Genomic DNA, 16,766 nt, shown 5'->3' on the forward strand with positions numbered 1-16,766 from the left:
CCTCTAAGTTTTGGCGATATAGTGGGACTCATAGAGCCTTGCGTGTTTAAGCTCATGCCTGACAAACAGGACACCTATTTCATTCTATGAAAGTATATCCTATTCAGTCCCTTTAGTATTTCTAAATATCTTTAGTAGCTCTAATTTATGAGCCCACAAATCGATACTGAATATTCATTAAGGCCGTAAAACCCGTAAGGTTCAACGATAACATTGGTTTAAAAAATTCACAGCTTTTGGCTAAATTACTGTAATACTTTCACACATATCATTGCATTCATATAAAACTGCATAAAGGTATATTGTGTTATTTAATTACTTTAAAAAAGAAATTGAAAAAAATTTCGATATCCGGCTAAGACTAAAGTGTACCTATATGATAATATTAATATTAATCCATAATGATAATATATATGATAATATTAATGCATAAATCAAACAATAAAATTAGTATATTCTATTTGTGTGTATGTCTGCAAACTGATTTTATTATATATACTATTGCCGGGAAATCTATTGGTAATTTAGTGCTAATTTCACTTTGGATTGCTAAATCGCTAGTAAAATGTTTAACACTTAAGATTAATTTATAACACTCTAAATATTTTTTCAAAGTAGCAAAATTCTCCTAAAATTAACAGCTGTTTTATATAACTTGACAAATAAAGTGTGATTTGACTCGATACATATGTTCATGAATAATTCAAATGTCTACTAACACTACTAAAAAAATGTTAGATTACTCTAAATATCTGTGATCGGGTAACAAAATTCCACAGATCGAGAGCAAGTCTAAGTTTATCAATTGAAAACACCAAACACCATAGACGAAAAAGATACACATATTGTGATTTATTACTCTGAACACAATCTGAACATATAATACACAATCCGGATTATGGAAGTCTATGCGTAGTTTACAATTTATTTATTCATTATTTCATTCAATGTTTCTATTTAAAGTTTTACGAGATGCTGTTATTCCATGTATGCGTTCTAAAACCTTTCTAAACAGTTATCACCAATAGAAGTTTTGGTTTGGCTGAGGCAGAAATAGGTTTCCATAAATATTTTTAATAATTATTATAAAAATGTGAACAGTGTTTGCTTAGTGCTTATATTTCATGAAACGGAATATAATTATTGCAAAGCGCAGAATATTAAATATTTTTCTAATTGTTTATTAACAACATTTCTATATGCATCTTCCTAGATTATTATCAATTAAAAATACTAGTATAATCACTTGGTAAGCTAAGCACTGCCTCCCCACCCAACATCTCTCCCCCATTTTTAATCAAATTAAAATGCACAAATTCGCCAGAGTCAGTCGACCTCAGATATATGACGTTGTTACTCTTGAAGTAAAATGTCTACATGAAATCATTTCTAGCACTCATCGCTTATGACTGCTTGTTAATGCGCTGCACTTCCAATCCGGCATAGGTTTTCCAAAGAACATGTTTGCAAAGCTTGGAATTTCCCACATTAGAATGCGAATTCTCTGTGCAAATCGTTTTTAAGTAAAAAATTGGAAATTCTCTTTGAAGTTTTGTAAGTTAAGTATAAGTTAAGTATAAAATGAAATTATTATTAAGACGAGGAAACAATTGCGATTCGAACATGTTGGAAGCAAGGTTCTACTCAAGCAAGCAATTGCTAACGGCAGCTTTATTGGTCTTGTGTTCACTCGGTTAGAACAATTTTTGTTATTTATTTTCCAGTATATAAATAGTTCTTATTTATACATCAATTAATATTTTAGACGTCATTGTTTGCAGTGGATATGGTGGTAATTATGGTGGTAACTATGGTGGCAACTATGGTGGTGGAGCGTATAGCGGTGCAACGGCAAGTGCAAGTGCTTCGGCTGGTGCAGGCGGTTTTTCTTCGGGAGGTGACGAAGGCGGAGTAGGAGATTTTGGTGGTTTTGGACCAAGCGGTGGCTTTGGTGTTGGAGGTTGGGGACAAAATAAACCTCAAGCAAGCGCGCCAGGTATCAATGCTGGTAATCCATTTTTAACACAAGCTGCAGATGGTGGTGCAGGAGGTAGTGGGCTTAAAGTTTCACTACAAAAACACATTCAAGTTGGTGATGGAGTTACGCCTGTAATTCATGGAATTGTTGGTGGAATACTGGGTGGAGTAGAAAAAGTAAGAGATGCATTAGGTAGAACAGCGCTTGGTGGTGCAGGCAGAGGAAGAGGTGATGCGAGTGGTGTGACTGTAGGCCATAACGGTGTCAATCCAAATGATCTAAGTATTACTGTAGGCGGAACTGGATTACATTCATCTAATGCTGGTAATGGTGGGGGAAGAGGTCCTGTAACTTTTTCCACACTACTGGGTGGTAAACCAAATGGATCACCTACTTCAGCTTTTGCAAATGCTGCTGCAAGTGCTGGGGCTAATGCAGGCTCTGGAGGTGGTGGCTTTGGTGGTGCCGATAGAGATTGTTGTGGTGGCACTGTAATTATTGGAGGAGTTGAAAACAAACAACCTGGTATATATAAATAATTTATGAGTATTTGTTATAATATTTCTCAACTATTAATATTGCCATTTCAGAAAGAAAACCAATATTTCCCAGTGGCAATGTTTCGCCGCAGTATGTTCCACCATTAAATCTGAACGAACCGGCAACTCAACAAGGTCCTTTGGGTCATTCTCGTCCAGGCTCAATTGGCTTTGGAGCAGAAAATAATGTAGGTGCAGCAACTCCTAACGTTCATAAAGGTCCTACCCCTAATCAGCAAGGCGGTGGATTAATATTGAATAATAATCCAGCTACTCCCATAGGCACTGGTGGCAGTAGTGGACCTGTTGTTTTTGGTGGCGCGAGTGGGTTTGCAGGTTCCGGCGCTGATGGAAGTACAGGGTTAGTAGTAGGCCATAGTCCTGGTTTACCAAGTGGTGCAATTAATATAGGTCAACCAAATGTTGGAGGTAGCCCAGATTTTCATGCTACTTTAATTCCTGGAAACGTAATTGGTAGCTATGATATAACCGTTCAAGAAACGTCAGGTGATGGAAATGGTTTACCGAATAATAAAATTCCAACCGCTTCTTCTGGATTTACCGGGCCAGGTTTAACTGGAAATGTTGAAGGTATAGGTGAAGTTGGTGGTTTAGGTGGTGGCTTAAGTGGCGGCTTTAATGGTGGCTTAGGTGGTGGCTTAGGTGGTGGCTTGGGTGGTAGCTTAGGTGGCGGCTTAAGTGGTTCACCTGGATCAACGTCTAATACAGGATCACCAGGATCAAATGATTTCGTAACATCAGTAGACTGTACAGATGGAGTTTGTAAAACTCACAGTGGTGTTGGAGGACCTGCAGGCAGTTTTGCAAGTGCTTTTGCAGGAGCTGGGGCAAGTGCTAGTGCCGGTGCCGGTGGAGGCGGTATTGGTGGTGGTATCATTCCTGGTTCATTTCAAGAATCCCCTGACCAATTAGGCACATCAGCTTGTGGACCAGGAAAGTGTGGCAGTGGAACTCCGTCATTTGGTCCGGGTTCCTATGGAGGTCAAGGGGGTTATGGTGGTCATGGTGGTTTTAATGGGCAGGGAGGCCAAAGCAGTTATAAAACTCATAATACACATTCCAGTTATAGCAGCGCTTATGCCAGTTCTTATGCCACATCCTCAGTGAACAGAAAGAATGGATATTAAAATCATTTATCAGCACACATAACAGTAACCAACATTAGTTTAAGGAAATTTTGTAATATAAGTACTTTATTTAGTGTTTACTTACATGTATGAAATTTAAATCTTTTCTGTACAAATATTAAAAATATATCTAACTTAAGCTAAATATAGAATAAATGTTACTAAATGCCATTTAATTACTACCTATAGAATGCGTTTAAAATTTCAATTTAATATTGCAATCATGTTAGAAACAATGCCAATACATGTAATTAATTGTGTTTACATTGGTCATGTACGATGAAGGTATGTCTAGAACATATGTCATGGAAAACAGTGCCAAGGAAGTCGTGCATTTGCTTATGACATTAGACCACAACTCTTGTTGATTGGATGGGAAAACACAACACAATACAAGGCTGTCAATCGACATTAAGTTACATTTCGCAGTCATGTTTTCGATGGAAGCTTTGTGTTCACATCCATTAGTCGTGATAAATTTTTCTTTAAAAATTTGTAGTAACGAGTTTGTGCAGTCACCATGGACAGAGACATATTTCAATTTTGCAAGTTACCATCTATTAATATTATTAAGCCCCTCAATACAAGGCTACTTAATGTGAAAAAGAATACAATTCGGTCAAATAATATAACAATCGGTGGAAACAAATTATATATAGCCAGCATATATATAGAAAGCTTAGAGATTCCAGTGAAAACATGAACTTCTTAATACAATAATACAAATAACCAATAGAGCAATAGATTTCAGCCATTATGACAGTATTTTACATGCAACTACTTTCGAAATGCATTTTAATCACATAAATGATTTCTTTCATAATCACATTCAAAGCAGTGAAGCTTTTCCTGTTCCTGTTTTGAAATGAACAAATCTGAATGCGTATTTATAATAATGTCTGTTTATCTAACAAACCACCACCAAGTCAGAACATAAGTAGGCACCGGCACTATTTGACAAACCCACTAACGTCAGCATTACTACACATTGCCAGTACCTGAATTTGCAACACCATTACCACCAAGAGTAGCTCTGTCAATACTTAAGCTAGAATCTTGATTAATATCACCTTTTCCAATTAAACCAGTAACACATTGACAGTCATACGTATACTATACTACCTATATGAATGGAGGAATTAGATAATGTAATTTTGTATTTATTTGAACATTTTCTGTAATACTTAATGGAATAAAAATCAAAAACAATCCTGGTATGAAATATATTTTCATATATTAATACTTTACAACAACATAAAATTTCAAATGTAAATTACAATTACGATTGTTTATAATTTTATTTTTTCAAAAAAAAATACACAATAAATGAAAATAAACTTTGACATACTTTATCAAATTAAAAACCCGTACACATTATTACTGCTCATTTGTACATTAATATAACATCCACAATTCAGATGCACTTTATATCATTTTCGACTTAAGATCAAACTTAACAAGTACATGGCGTCTATAGTAAATCGGCTTATACAAACAAAAAAATATTCAGAATATCTTATGTGGCAAATCATACAAACAAGGAAAACGTTATAAACATTTAACCCATTCCGTACAAGGATGCAACCTAAGGGTAAGAGTTGAGTAAGTTCAATACAATCAATACATCATAGTACAGAACTTTGATCTTAAAATACAAGCAGAATATCAGATCACAATTCTAGGCCTATTTTATAATGTTTCCATCTATGATTTCTCAAAATCTAAAAAAAAAAATTACACAAAAAAATATCTGACAAATTCATAAATGTTATATCTTAGAATAACCAAAACCTAGCGGGTAGAACCTTCACAATATACAATGAAAGTTGTGGAAATGAATTACAACCACATTCCATCACACATAATAATAAAATTCCTCGTTCCCACATTGGAAAAATATGGTATAACTGCATCAAGATTAATTTATAAAATTCCCTATATACATAATAGTTTAAGATATGTATATAGATCTGTTAACAGATTAAACGTAGTCAAACATCAGCAATGCTTACACTACGTACTTGTTTAGGACTGTTCAATTAATTATTTTTTTTTTTTTTTTGTTTTTTTTAAACAAACTCTTAAAAATATTTGTAATCTATATACTACTACAGTAACGGTTCTGCGACAATGATATATTTCCCATTATACATACAGGAGGAAAGAGTTTTGCTAACATAGAGAAATAAGAACTTATAAAACTAGTGGAGTTAATCGAGCCAATCAGTAAAGCTAACTCATTACCACTTCTCTGTGATCCGGAGTAACATTTTTGAAATCCTAAATAAAACAGATTTGACAAGAAACCTAGAAGAACATCTTATGAATAGTGATACAAAATCAAAAAGCCACCATATTTGATCAATTTGGCGGCTGTATCTGCCTGGATTCACTAAAAGTTACTGCTAGAAATTGTATTTTATTAGCTTATGTACTGAGAAACCAGTTTGCCAACTAAAACCTACTAAAACATTAATTAGTATTGACTACTTAAGTGACTATTAAGACCGTTACTTCGAAATGAACTGAAAAATTTTACAATCTAAAATGAAAATGCATTTGAAACGACTGTTGCAGTAAAATATTAATCAGTTTTCCTCCAGAACTATGAATTTAAAGAAAATGCTACTGAATTCTGTTATAATGATACGTGATAAATACAGAAATAAAAATGGATTTAAGAAATTACCAACGCTTTTTAGTTATCTTTCAGACTTGGGCTGTACGAAGCACGACCCGCAAATTTCCTTCTGGTGTAAAGGTAAAACTACATTATTTTATTTTTATGGTAGTTGAAATATATGAATTTAAATTGTTAAATTAATGAAACTAAATTTAAAACTATAACCATATTTTTATTTTAGTCGAAAACACTTATGAACGTATCTATTTTTTTCTGCGGCCCATTCAATCGTTTCGCCAGCGATCGCATCTTTATTGCCCTGTTCCAGATCATCTATGTCAAACTACAATAACAGTTTTTACTGAACGTTCAATTAAATTAGAATGAAAAACTTGTTGGATTATTTTTTAAAATTACTTTAGGAATATTTAAACTTAGAGGTAAAGCATCGCGAATGAGTACGATACTCATTCTATTGACTTATCTGCTTTCTTTCTACTTTTAAAGAAGTAGAAAGTCAACAATTGATTGATATAAATGGCAGCAACTTTACTTCATTCTTTCCAAATTTAATATAAAAATTAATTAAAACTATTAAATCAATTCTTTTTCTCTTTAATTTAAGTGAAAGTAGTGACCTTTAGTTTTTGTACTCACAATAAACCTCAATTTTTTATGAACGCATTAGCAAATAGATATAAGGTATAAGGAAGGTACACCTCAGAAATTAGTGGAACTTTAAGGTATGTACAAGTCTTAACCAGACTTGATTTGGTAAATAGGACTCTTCTGGCCGCAGTACCGGCTGTTGGGCAATTTTCACGTCTACACTTTAAATAATAAATAATAATAACCAGTCTTGGTATATACACTCTACACTAATAGAAGTCATTATATACATATATATATATAATAATAATATGTATGTATTTTACAGTCAGTATTGCGGAAAATATTGAATAATTAATGTGCTGTACCGTGACTATTGTAAGAGATACGAAAAATGTTTAAAAATCACTGCAACTGTACTGCGACATTATTTGATTCTTTTCTGCTGCAAATACATTATTCAATTCGGGAGAGATAATTTAAATTATGAAGCTTTCTTTTCTATTAACATGGTTTCTCATTTGCATTGCATCATGCAACGGTAAGAATAAAAATTATTATTAATATAGCTGAATCACAGCATTATTTCTTTCAGTATGGGCTAAAAAGCAGAATTCAAAAGCCATTGGTCGTGTAAACCTTTTTAAGTTTATATTCCGCATTCCGATAAGATTATCACGAAAACCAAGACGCGGATAATTATTTTGAAAGTAACCACAATGCGAACATTCATGATATTGGGCTTAGTGAATGTGCTCCAGTTACTGGTGCAAACTATATTGGGTCAAATTATGCTATCAAATATATGAGAGAATTTATTTTATAATAAAAATTCAATTGCATATTTATCATTTTATTTTCGTTTTCGTTTAAATGATTTATTAGATGATATTGAGTAGTGCAACTGCACCTATATTGGCAAATTTCATATATTTTACAACAGTCAGTGATCAGAGTAGCCTTATTATAGTAGGCATTATTAATAGTAGGTAGGAAGTGCCCTATCTATCACATCCACAGCACTGGTTCTGCTAAAACCGTCGTTAGTTTATGGATACTTTGTGAATAAGTTGTTAGTAATATGTTATGGTTCATATAGTCAAGCAGCAATCAAAGCATTATCCTCCTAGAAGTTTTCCTCAAAGCTTCTATTAGTGTGATATTTCATGCTGCAGCACCTGTCAAGCAAAAACAAAGTGATGCTTTGCTGGGTGCCTGGTCATACAGGAATTAATGGTAATGATTCTGCAAGATCAGGATCTGCCATTCAGATCTGTGAGCCGATGTGGATTAAGTAGGTCTATAACTATGTCTCTGATTTATAAATTGTTGTCAGCCGAGAGAAGTCAGGAGCCAGGAGGAGGTCACTGGATCGAGAACTACTTTGCCCTTCTGACATTAGGAGATCCTCAACGGCCCACATTCTGGGTTTCATTTTGAAGGCGGAATATCTTCTGTTCAGTTGGGAACAGACAATCAACCATTGTCGGAGTACTCCGCTGTGTTGGGAGCCTGTACCCGGTGTATTTCTATTCCCACTCCCAATATGTTATTATGTTAAAAAATAAAAAAAAAAAATATGTTCTCTTTGGGAAAAAATAAAAAGAATTACTAATACAACGTCCAACTTGGTCTCACTGACTTGGTCTCACGTCATATTTTCTAGCTGATTAAAAGTAAAAGTATAAGATTTACTTTAACTTTGATGTCTCTGAAACTATATTCCAATAAACTAATTATGACAGATTTAAACTAGAGTAAAATGATAAAAACTCCTTCCACCAAATATAGGTATATTAATTTTATATTATACACTGAACATTATATAGGTACATACATTTCTTTATTTTGTTGGCTCTTATTTTTATTATCTACTCTTAATTACAAATATCTATTAACATTAATTGTTTTTAAAAGAATAGTTCAATCAAAATTTAAATAAGTTTTTTATGTACAATTTTTTATTAGTTTTATCAACTTTATAATAATTAAATAAAACCAGGTTAGATATTACATCTGATCTCATTTTCATTGCTTTTCAAGTTATGTTGATAAGATCAACAGGTAGTGACCTCTTCAGCCGCTTATGTTGCGACGCTTCTTTTATTGGTAACTGTATCCTTTCTGGATTTAAATGAGTTAATATATTATAATAATGACATTATGCTGTTCAACATATTTCTGTATTTCTTATGTATTAATTAACTTTGTTGGATAAATAAATTTGCTGTTCGCCAAATTTCTATTTTTCAATTCCATATTAGAGTAATGACGTAATTAGAATAATAGTTGAGTAGTTTATTTTCAATGGACACCATATATTTTGGATGAAATCTATATTCGATTTATCGCAATAATGCTTTCTCCGATATCAGTTTTTAGTCTACTGTATTACCGAGACATTTCGCTTTGTGTTGATCGCAATTTCTGTGATAATGCTTTTTATCGGTTGTCGGTCAATAATCTATTTCTGTATGCGATTTGTACAGTTTTCATAATATTTTTTGCTATGTCGCAAAGGTTGAACTAGTCATACACAGAATAAACTAGCAGTTGCAGGCTTTGTTCTGCTCCATCACAATTTGCGTCGGAAGCAAGTAAGGATATCGGTAGTATTGAGCAGAATAAGATCGAGTAGACCACTTTGTGACATTTCCGATTTCATTTTTTCTTAATGCAAAATATGAGTCATACGCTGTCAAAATGTTAAGCAACATCAATATACACCGCCATGGAGTATAGTTCAATCAATCAGAATGCATACAGATTGTTAATTTCTAATAGTAGTGTGTAGTAAAAATTTCTGATATCATCGGCTACGTTGTTGCTAGTGCAAACGTGTATCGGCAGCTACTGAAACTTAATATTATATCTATTTCTAAAAGTTTTTAAAAGAAATTAAATTTCTAATGTTTCTTTCTAGTTCACAGTTCCTTAATCTCTTTAGTGTTTTTAGTTTTCATATTTTTTTAAGTTTAGTTTTTAAAAAGTTGATTTTCTGTTTAAAGTGATTTGTAATATAAAATTAGATTTTAGTTAGGTATTGATTTTTTAATAGCAAATATTTTTTTTTCATTTTAATGGGGAATTTCTTGTTCAAAATGGTTTTCTCTTAAACCCACTTTAAACTTGCTTAAAATATCTTTTAGAGGAAGGTCTTTCAGCGAGAGGTCAAGAACTTTAAAGCAGCTTGACTGTTTAATAGTATGTATACATTCATATAAAAATTATTCGCTTCCAAACAAGCTATGGCTTTCCTAACAGCTGGTACCACCACCTGGAAAACAATACAATGAATAGTGCCTATAATAATTAGATTTATTCCATCTTTCGGAGAAAACTGCACTTAGATTCAAAGCAATTTATATGATACTCATTATAGTCTTAATACAGAGTTTAGTCCTACACTGCACTCTGTTGAGTACCATGCAGATTATTATATAAATAGATTATTATTTATGTTTGATATTTCGTTTATTTTGAGCTGCCACATATCTCATGATGATCGCAAGTATTGTAGCATATTAGTTGCTTTATGTCAAGTTTCCAAACGATGGGTTTGTAGACTAGATCAGAATCCCAGATGACAATGCATCATGATCATGGGCTTATTATCGCCCACTTCCATATAGATATCAAAAGCAATTTGTGGTACAATCATAGAACGCCATACTTTAGATGAGGATGGTTTGTTATTCTTTTTATACACCCCTATGTTGATAGATGATAAATCATAATTTAAGACGCCACCAGACAGCGCTAAAGAACCAGATATACGTTGCCGATGATGAAACTGACCGGTTTGTTGTTCAAATGGCAATACTATACAGATCAAGATAACATAAGCGAATAGTTTCGCTTAGCCCTGAACAATCTACCATCACAACAAGTGTGACCTTTGCCTGCAAATCTGAAAAAACCTTTCAGAATTTCGCTGGAAGATTTAATTTGAGTGGAGTTATCAAAACTCATGCGTTTTGCTTCTGGATTCGAAGCTGATTCATCTAATCAGCAATGGCACTTCAGTGCAGGTTCCAATTTGCCCTCTTTACTGCGACCGCACGGAACTTGAGAGTTTCGGATGTTATAAAGCATTTGATTCCGCTTAGATGGTATTTGAAATCACAAATCTATAAGGATATGTGAACATATATTCAACCATAGAAGCTAACGTTATGTAGATCATTTGTAAGCCACGACTTCAAATTATCAAAAACAGTTGTGAAAATTAGACTTCCAGTACACTCTTTATCAATAATATTTTTAAATTATCTACCAAGTAAAGCAAATTATGCACTTCAACTATTTGCGATCAACACCTTTTGAAAAGGCATATATTTTTTTTTAAGAATTTTTTTTGAAAATACGACATTTGCTGAAACCTTTTAACAAGCAACTATTGATGTTCTTAAAGTTATTTATTCATAAAAATGTCTATAGATCTGAAATGTGTTATTTAAATTTGGTAAACTGTGCAGTGTACATCCAATCAATATATTTTGAATAGTAAAGCATAGCATGAAGTTTTAATAAGCAAAAATTATTTATGTAAAATTAAATTAGTTATATTCAAGCCTGCTGAAAGTAATTTAATGTTAACGTCCAGCATATGCAGAAGCATCAGCACTTGCAGAAGCACCTCCGTAACCACCACCACCACCACCAGCGTTAGCATTTGCATTAGCACTAGCACTAGCACTTCCGCCTCCGTACATACCTGAATTAAAAATTACATTAGTAGCAGAACTTCCACAAAACCTACTAGCGGATTCATTGAAACTTATAGGACTATACACATACCTCCACCAGCTCCACCTCCGAAACCACCTCCAAAACCACCTCCAGCACCACCACCAGCACCACCACCAGCACCGCCACTACCACCTCCACCAGCGCCACCGTCGTAACCACCTCCACCTCCAGCACCACCACTACCACCTCCACCAGCGCCACCTCCGAAACCACCTCCGAAACCACCTCCAGCACCGCCACCAGCACCGCCACCAGCACCGCCGCCTCCACTACCATCATAACCACCTCCAGCACCTCCACCACCACCACCACCACCACCACCGCCATAAGCACCAGCATCGGCACTAGCACTTGCACTTGCACCGGCACCTCCATAAGCACCACCCCCACCGCCTCCATAACCACCACCACCACCACCACCACGCACCCCACCACCACCACCACCACCACCATAAGCTCCACCACCACCATAAGCACCACCACCACCACCTCCATAAGCACCAGCGTTAGCATTCGCACTGGCACTTGCACCTATGCTACCACCTATGGAAAAAGCTGAAATGAGTTTCATATATTAGTTGTTGTTATTCTTCAACAATTTTTAAGCGGTTTGTACCAGTGCATACTGCTATGCAAACTGAAAGCAATCCTAAAACGAGAAGACTTTTCATGGCTTGTCTCTGTTGATTTTACTCGATAAAACAATAGAACATACAATCTTAAGTATTTATACCCTTTTTTAGTTCACGCAAAAAAAAATTATTTAAAACAAACTTTGACACACTTTATCAAATTATAAAAGCTAATTGGTAGAACATCGCTATGATACTAGGTTTACAGAATATAAAAATAATTTATACCGTTCAGTATATTCTCACTATTCTAAGGTGACACTACACTTATACAACTTCTATAACGGAAGTTCTATCTATTGTCGTATAATAAAGCCATAGCAAATAATTCTCCATTGGTTTTGTTCAACACCTTTTTCTTCAGTTATTTTCTATAAATATTTTAATAGTTTAAAAACTTTTAATATTTTTTCTTTTGTAAAGAAGTCACAACAAATCTAAAATCAATATTTCTAAAATTATCTTACTTCAATTTCAAAATTCATTCAAGATCCAATACCAAAAACAAAAAACAAACGTAATGGAAATAAGATTTTCTGAATATTCTAATCAAGCCATCAGGGTTTAAAAATTTTTGCAAAATCAGTAGGCCTAACTTTAAAATTTAAACAGATCTTTTATCGTCAGAATTGGTAAATATTTTATATATAAATATATTATTTTATTGGAATTGGTAAATATTTAGTCTCTGCTTGTAATTCGCTGGGATGTATGGAATGATTGAAAAAATGCTGACATTAAAGAATAAAGATATTTTAAGATGTAGACTCCTTCTTACAGAAGAAATAGAATTATATTCATTTACTCAAGGTTTAAAGTTAGCCCTAAAACTGGTTCTTACTTTGGGCAAAAAGAGTTTCAGATCTTTAAGGAATATATATCTTATTTAAAAAAGTATTATGTGAATATTCCAATATCAAATACCATATTGTTTAAAAATTATAAATGTATGAAATTACTTGGGCATGAATGATTGTAATCTCATTAACAAGTACATCGCTCTAAAGTACCTTATTCCTTATTTCGATCTGTAACTCTCCTGTACTTTTAATGAGAAAAAGATTAAGTTGATATACATTAATCAAGTCCTCATTAAAAAATATATTTGTACAACATTGGCAAGGTTTAAATTGAAGAGTTCTTAAGCTAATTCTCTAGCTTAAGAACTCTTATTTTTAACAATAATAAAATCATATTCTTATAGTTGGTGACTAATCTGCTATAATAAAGCCTCAGTTATTACTGTAAATGCAACTCCGAGTTTTTTGCAATGTATACGAGTATTTTAAATTACAATAAACCCAGCGCATTTCATTCCAGGGAAGAAGTAGGTGAACGCTTCTAAATCATCATAGAGCAATAATATAATAATCCTCTCACTATCATAACTTAAAATAAAAAGTCGACTTTTGCGACTTTATCAAAAACTATTCAACATTGTATTATTTTACTTTTCGGCTTTACTTTTCGGAATAAAAAATTGTAGACATATGTTTGCCCCTGTGCGAAAGTATCACGTTTTTGGACTAATTTTATTAGTTGATTGAGAGCCATTGGATTGAAAAAAATGAAAGAATTTCCTGCTGAAATGGGAACAAATTTTAATGCGATTTGTTTTTTTTGCATATGTTTATATATATAAATATACTAGCGAACCCGACAGATGTTGCCCTGCATGATATACTAAGCGATTAGGATATTAAACAAAGTAAGAAATTAGAGACAAATAATGTAATAATTTTGTTATTCTTTATTCTGAAATAACATCAATTTTTTTAAAAACAATAATAATAAGTAATAATCAATAATGTTTGTTTAATTTCATCTTAATGCGAGTTGATGAACAATATTTTTAGTTAATTCTTAAGGAGTATAAATGAATAAACTTGACGGTTTTCCAACGCGAAAACACGCCACATATAATTGGTCATGTGAAAAGACCTGATTTTCTAGATCTATCTCACAAATCGACATTGTTTGACCTTGTGACTTATTAATAGTTGTGGCAAATGCCAAGCGAATTGGAAATTGCAGACGTCTAAATGGAATGGGTGAAGGATGAAGTCTAAAGGGATCATTGGGATTCGTGGCAGGAGAACAGCTTCACCTTCAAATATTCCATTCAAAATTGTAGCTTCAAGTACATTGCCCATATTTTTTTATAACTAATCTCATGCTGTTGCATAGCTTAGGTGCACTTAAATTCCGCAGCATAATTATAGGTGAGCCAATTTTTAATCTTAAGTTATGTGGTGGCATTCCTGGTAAATCCAGCGAATTCAAAAGTTCAACATGATCGTTAAACGATTTATTTTAGAGACTTTAAATTTTTTAAACAAATCAAAGTAAGTATGAATAAACTTTAAATGTCTAATATAAATGTACATGGGTACCAAAAAACTGTATAATAATTAAAAAATCATTATCCAGTAGACCAAATTGTGAATCTAAACCATCCTCGAATCCACTTGAACATACACAAAAAATTTCATCAAAATCGGTTTAGCCGTTTAGGAGGAGTTCACTGTCAACAAACGTACAGAAGAACAGAAGAATTATATATATAAAGATATATAAATTTGTATATTTATAAATATATATATACATATATAAATTAAAATAAATAAACAAATACTGGACTCTACCGGAGAGATGTGAATATAATACGATAGAACGTTTGCAACCGAAACGAAGTAACATAAGTAGAAGCAAATCTGCAAATTATTGCATGATATCTCAATTTTTTGCAGTTCATCATGATGAAAAACTCCTTAAATTGCTGAAAATATTAAGGTATATCTGAAACTCTAAACTTATTTTGCTAATGTTATTTTGCTAACAGTTTGTTTTGTCTGAAACCGAACAAATCAAGTATGGTTTTATGACCACTACAAAGTATATTTATAAATATCTATACATAAAGTGGGAAAATACTTATATACTATTACTATTTACTTATATACTATTTGTATACTTGAAAAATACTACATATATTACTAAAAAGATATTCCAAATGAAGCTAGTTGATGAACAGAAATGTAAAACATGATTAAATCCCGTTTCAATGCAATCCATTATAATTTTTATTGAACTAGTTGTGAAACCAATTTATCTTGAAACGGGCATATGATCATCTAACGCGATATAAAATGTTGAAAAAAACATAAGCCGACTAGGTCTAGGTTCAGAACAGTAAGCAATTTAGACATCTCATTTGATTCAGCAAAAAATGTGATCAATTTCTCGGTGTAATTAAAACTGAACTCAGATCCATCGTTAGTTCCGCAAATGAACTCCTGTTAACTGTAGCAGTTAACATCTCAACATTTGGAATTTAACATCCCATTCCACAGATGGATTTAAAAGGCCAACACCGGCAGGTTCTGTCCACCTGTTGCCAGAAAATAAGTCAAATATCTCCACTCTACTATTATTAAAATTATGGATCTTGAATCTTAGATCAAGAGATATTGTTACACTTGTTAATTGCCTTAATATACCCAGGTGAACTTAAAAGATACTCTCCATGAATCTAAGTCAATAAAATAGATTCATAAATCTAATCAAGTATTTATGTCAAGTAAATATTTGATTTAAGGTTAATTTGAAACCACTGAGCTCTGCAATACGCTATCTTTCAAAACGTCTAAGTGGCCAGATTTAACAGATTAAATTTGAGAAATTAGAATTTTAACGATTTGTTAAAAACTGTTTCGTGTTTCCAGTATACTTGTTAGAATAGATAAGCATTTTCACTTTAGACATCCTCTCCCAAATTCCCTTCCAACTTTTTCAAAGCTCCATTATCCACCATTTTTTTCTTAACAGTAACATTTTCTTCTTGATATGTCTATCCGTTTTAATCTAACTGATCGAAGCTATTCAATTTGCATTGAGTTAAAGGAATGAAGTCTGCATTGCGTTCCGCGTAACATACTCATAATTTAGTTTTTCTGTCTAATCTGATAATAATCTAATTTTTCTGTCTAACCTAGTAATAATCAATTTTCTTGAATATTCTGAGGCAGGAATACTTAGTAATCGAAATTCTAATTCATGATTGTTAGTCACTTTTTAAGTTTTAGTACAAAAAATCAAGAGTGTGAAAATAGTCACCGATATATAAAGTATCATTCTGTTGAAGTGACATTTCATTACATTTATGCCCAAAATATAGTTAATTTTTTTATAGCCTATTACGTATAGGCCATGGTATAGGCAAGTGTCAAAATGATATAATAGTCTTCTTAAGATTTTTGTGACGCATTAAGGAAACGTAGATCACATAAAGTATATATATTCTTGATTAGCTCAACGAGCTAAACTCATTTAGTCTTGTCCTTATCCGTCAGTCTCTTACATCATATACTAGTCGTTAAGTTTATGAACTGTTCGAGTAAAATTTTGCACACGTATTGTACTTCTCAGTAGCAGACTCTGATAATTTTTCAAACGACTATCCTATCGTGTAGGTGGAATGTAAAC

At 32.9% G+C, this 16,766-nt stretch overlaps 2 protein-coding genes across 5 annotated transcripts in view; one reads left to right on the forward strand and one right to left on the reverse strand.

Moving 5' to 3' along the window:
* LOC119669051 (circumsporozoite protein-like) overlaps positions 1–16,766 on the reverse strand; it is a 173,141-nt gene that overhangs the window by 21,649 nt on the left and 134,726 nt on the right. The gene's annotated exons all lie outside the window — the stretch shown is intronic.
* Positions 1,583–3,667, forward strand: LOC119669049 (uncharacterized PE-PGRS family protein PE_PGRS46-like). The gene is made up of 3 exons (XM_038078778.1): positions 1,583–1,693; positions 1,766–2,503; positions 2,569–3,667. Exons 1-3 carry the CDS (start codon positions 1,624–1,626, stop codon positions 3,663–3,665), a joined length of 1,905 nt encoding a protein of 634 aa, XP_037934706.1. The 5' UTR covers positions 1,583–1,623; the 3' UTR covers positions 3,666–3,667.

The sequence above is a fragment of the Teleopsis dalmanni genome, chromosome 1 (genome assembly GCF_002237135.1).
Source record: "Teleopsis dalmanni isolate 2A chromosome 1, ASM223713v2, whole genome shotgun sequence".
NCBI classification, from domain to species: Eukaryota; Metazoa; Arthropoda; class Insecta; order Diptera; family Diopsidae; genus Teleopsis; species Teleopsis dalmanni.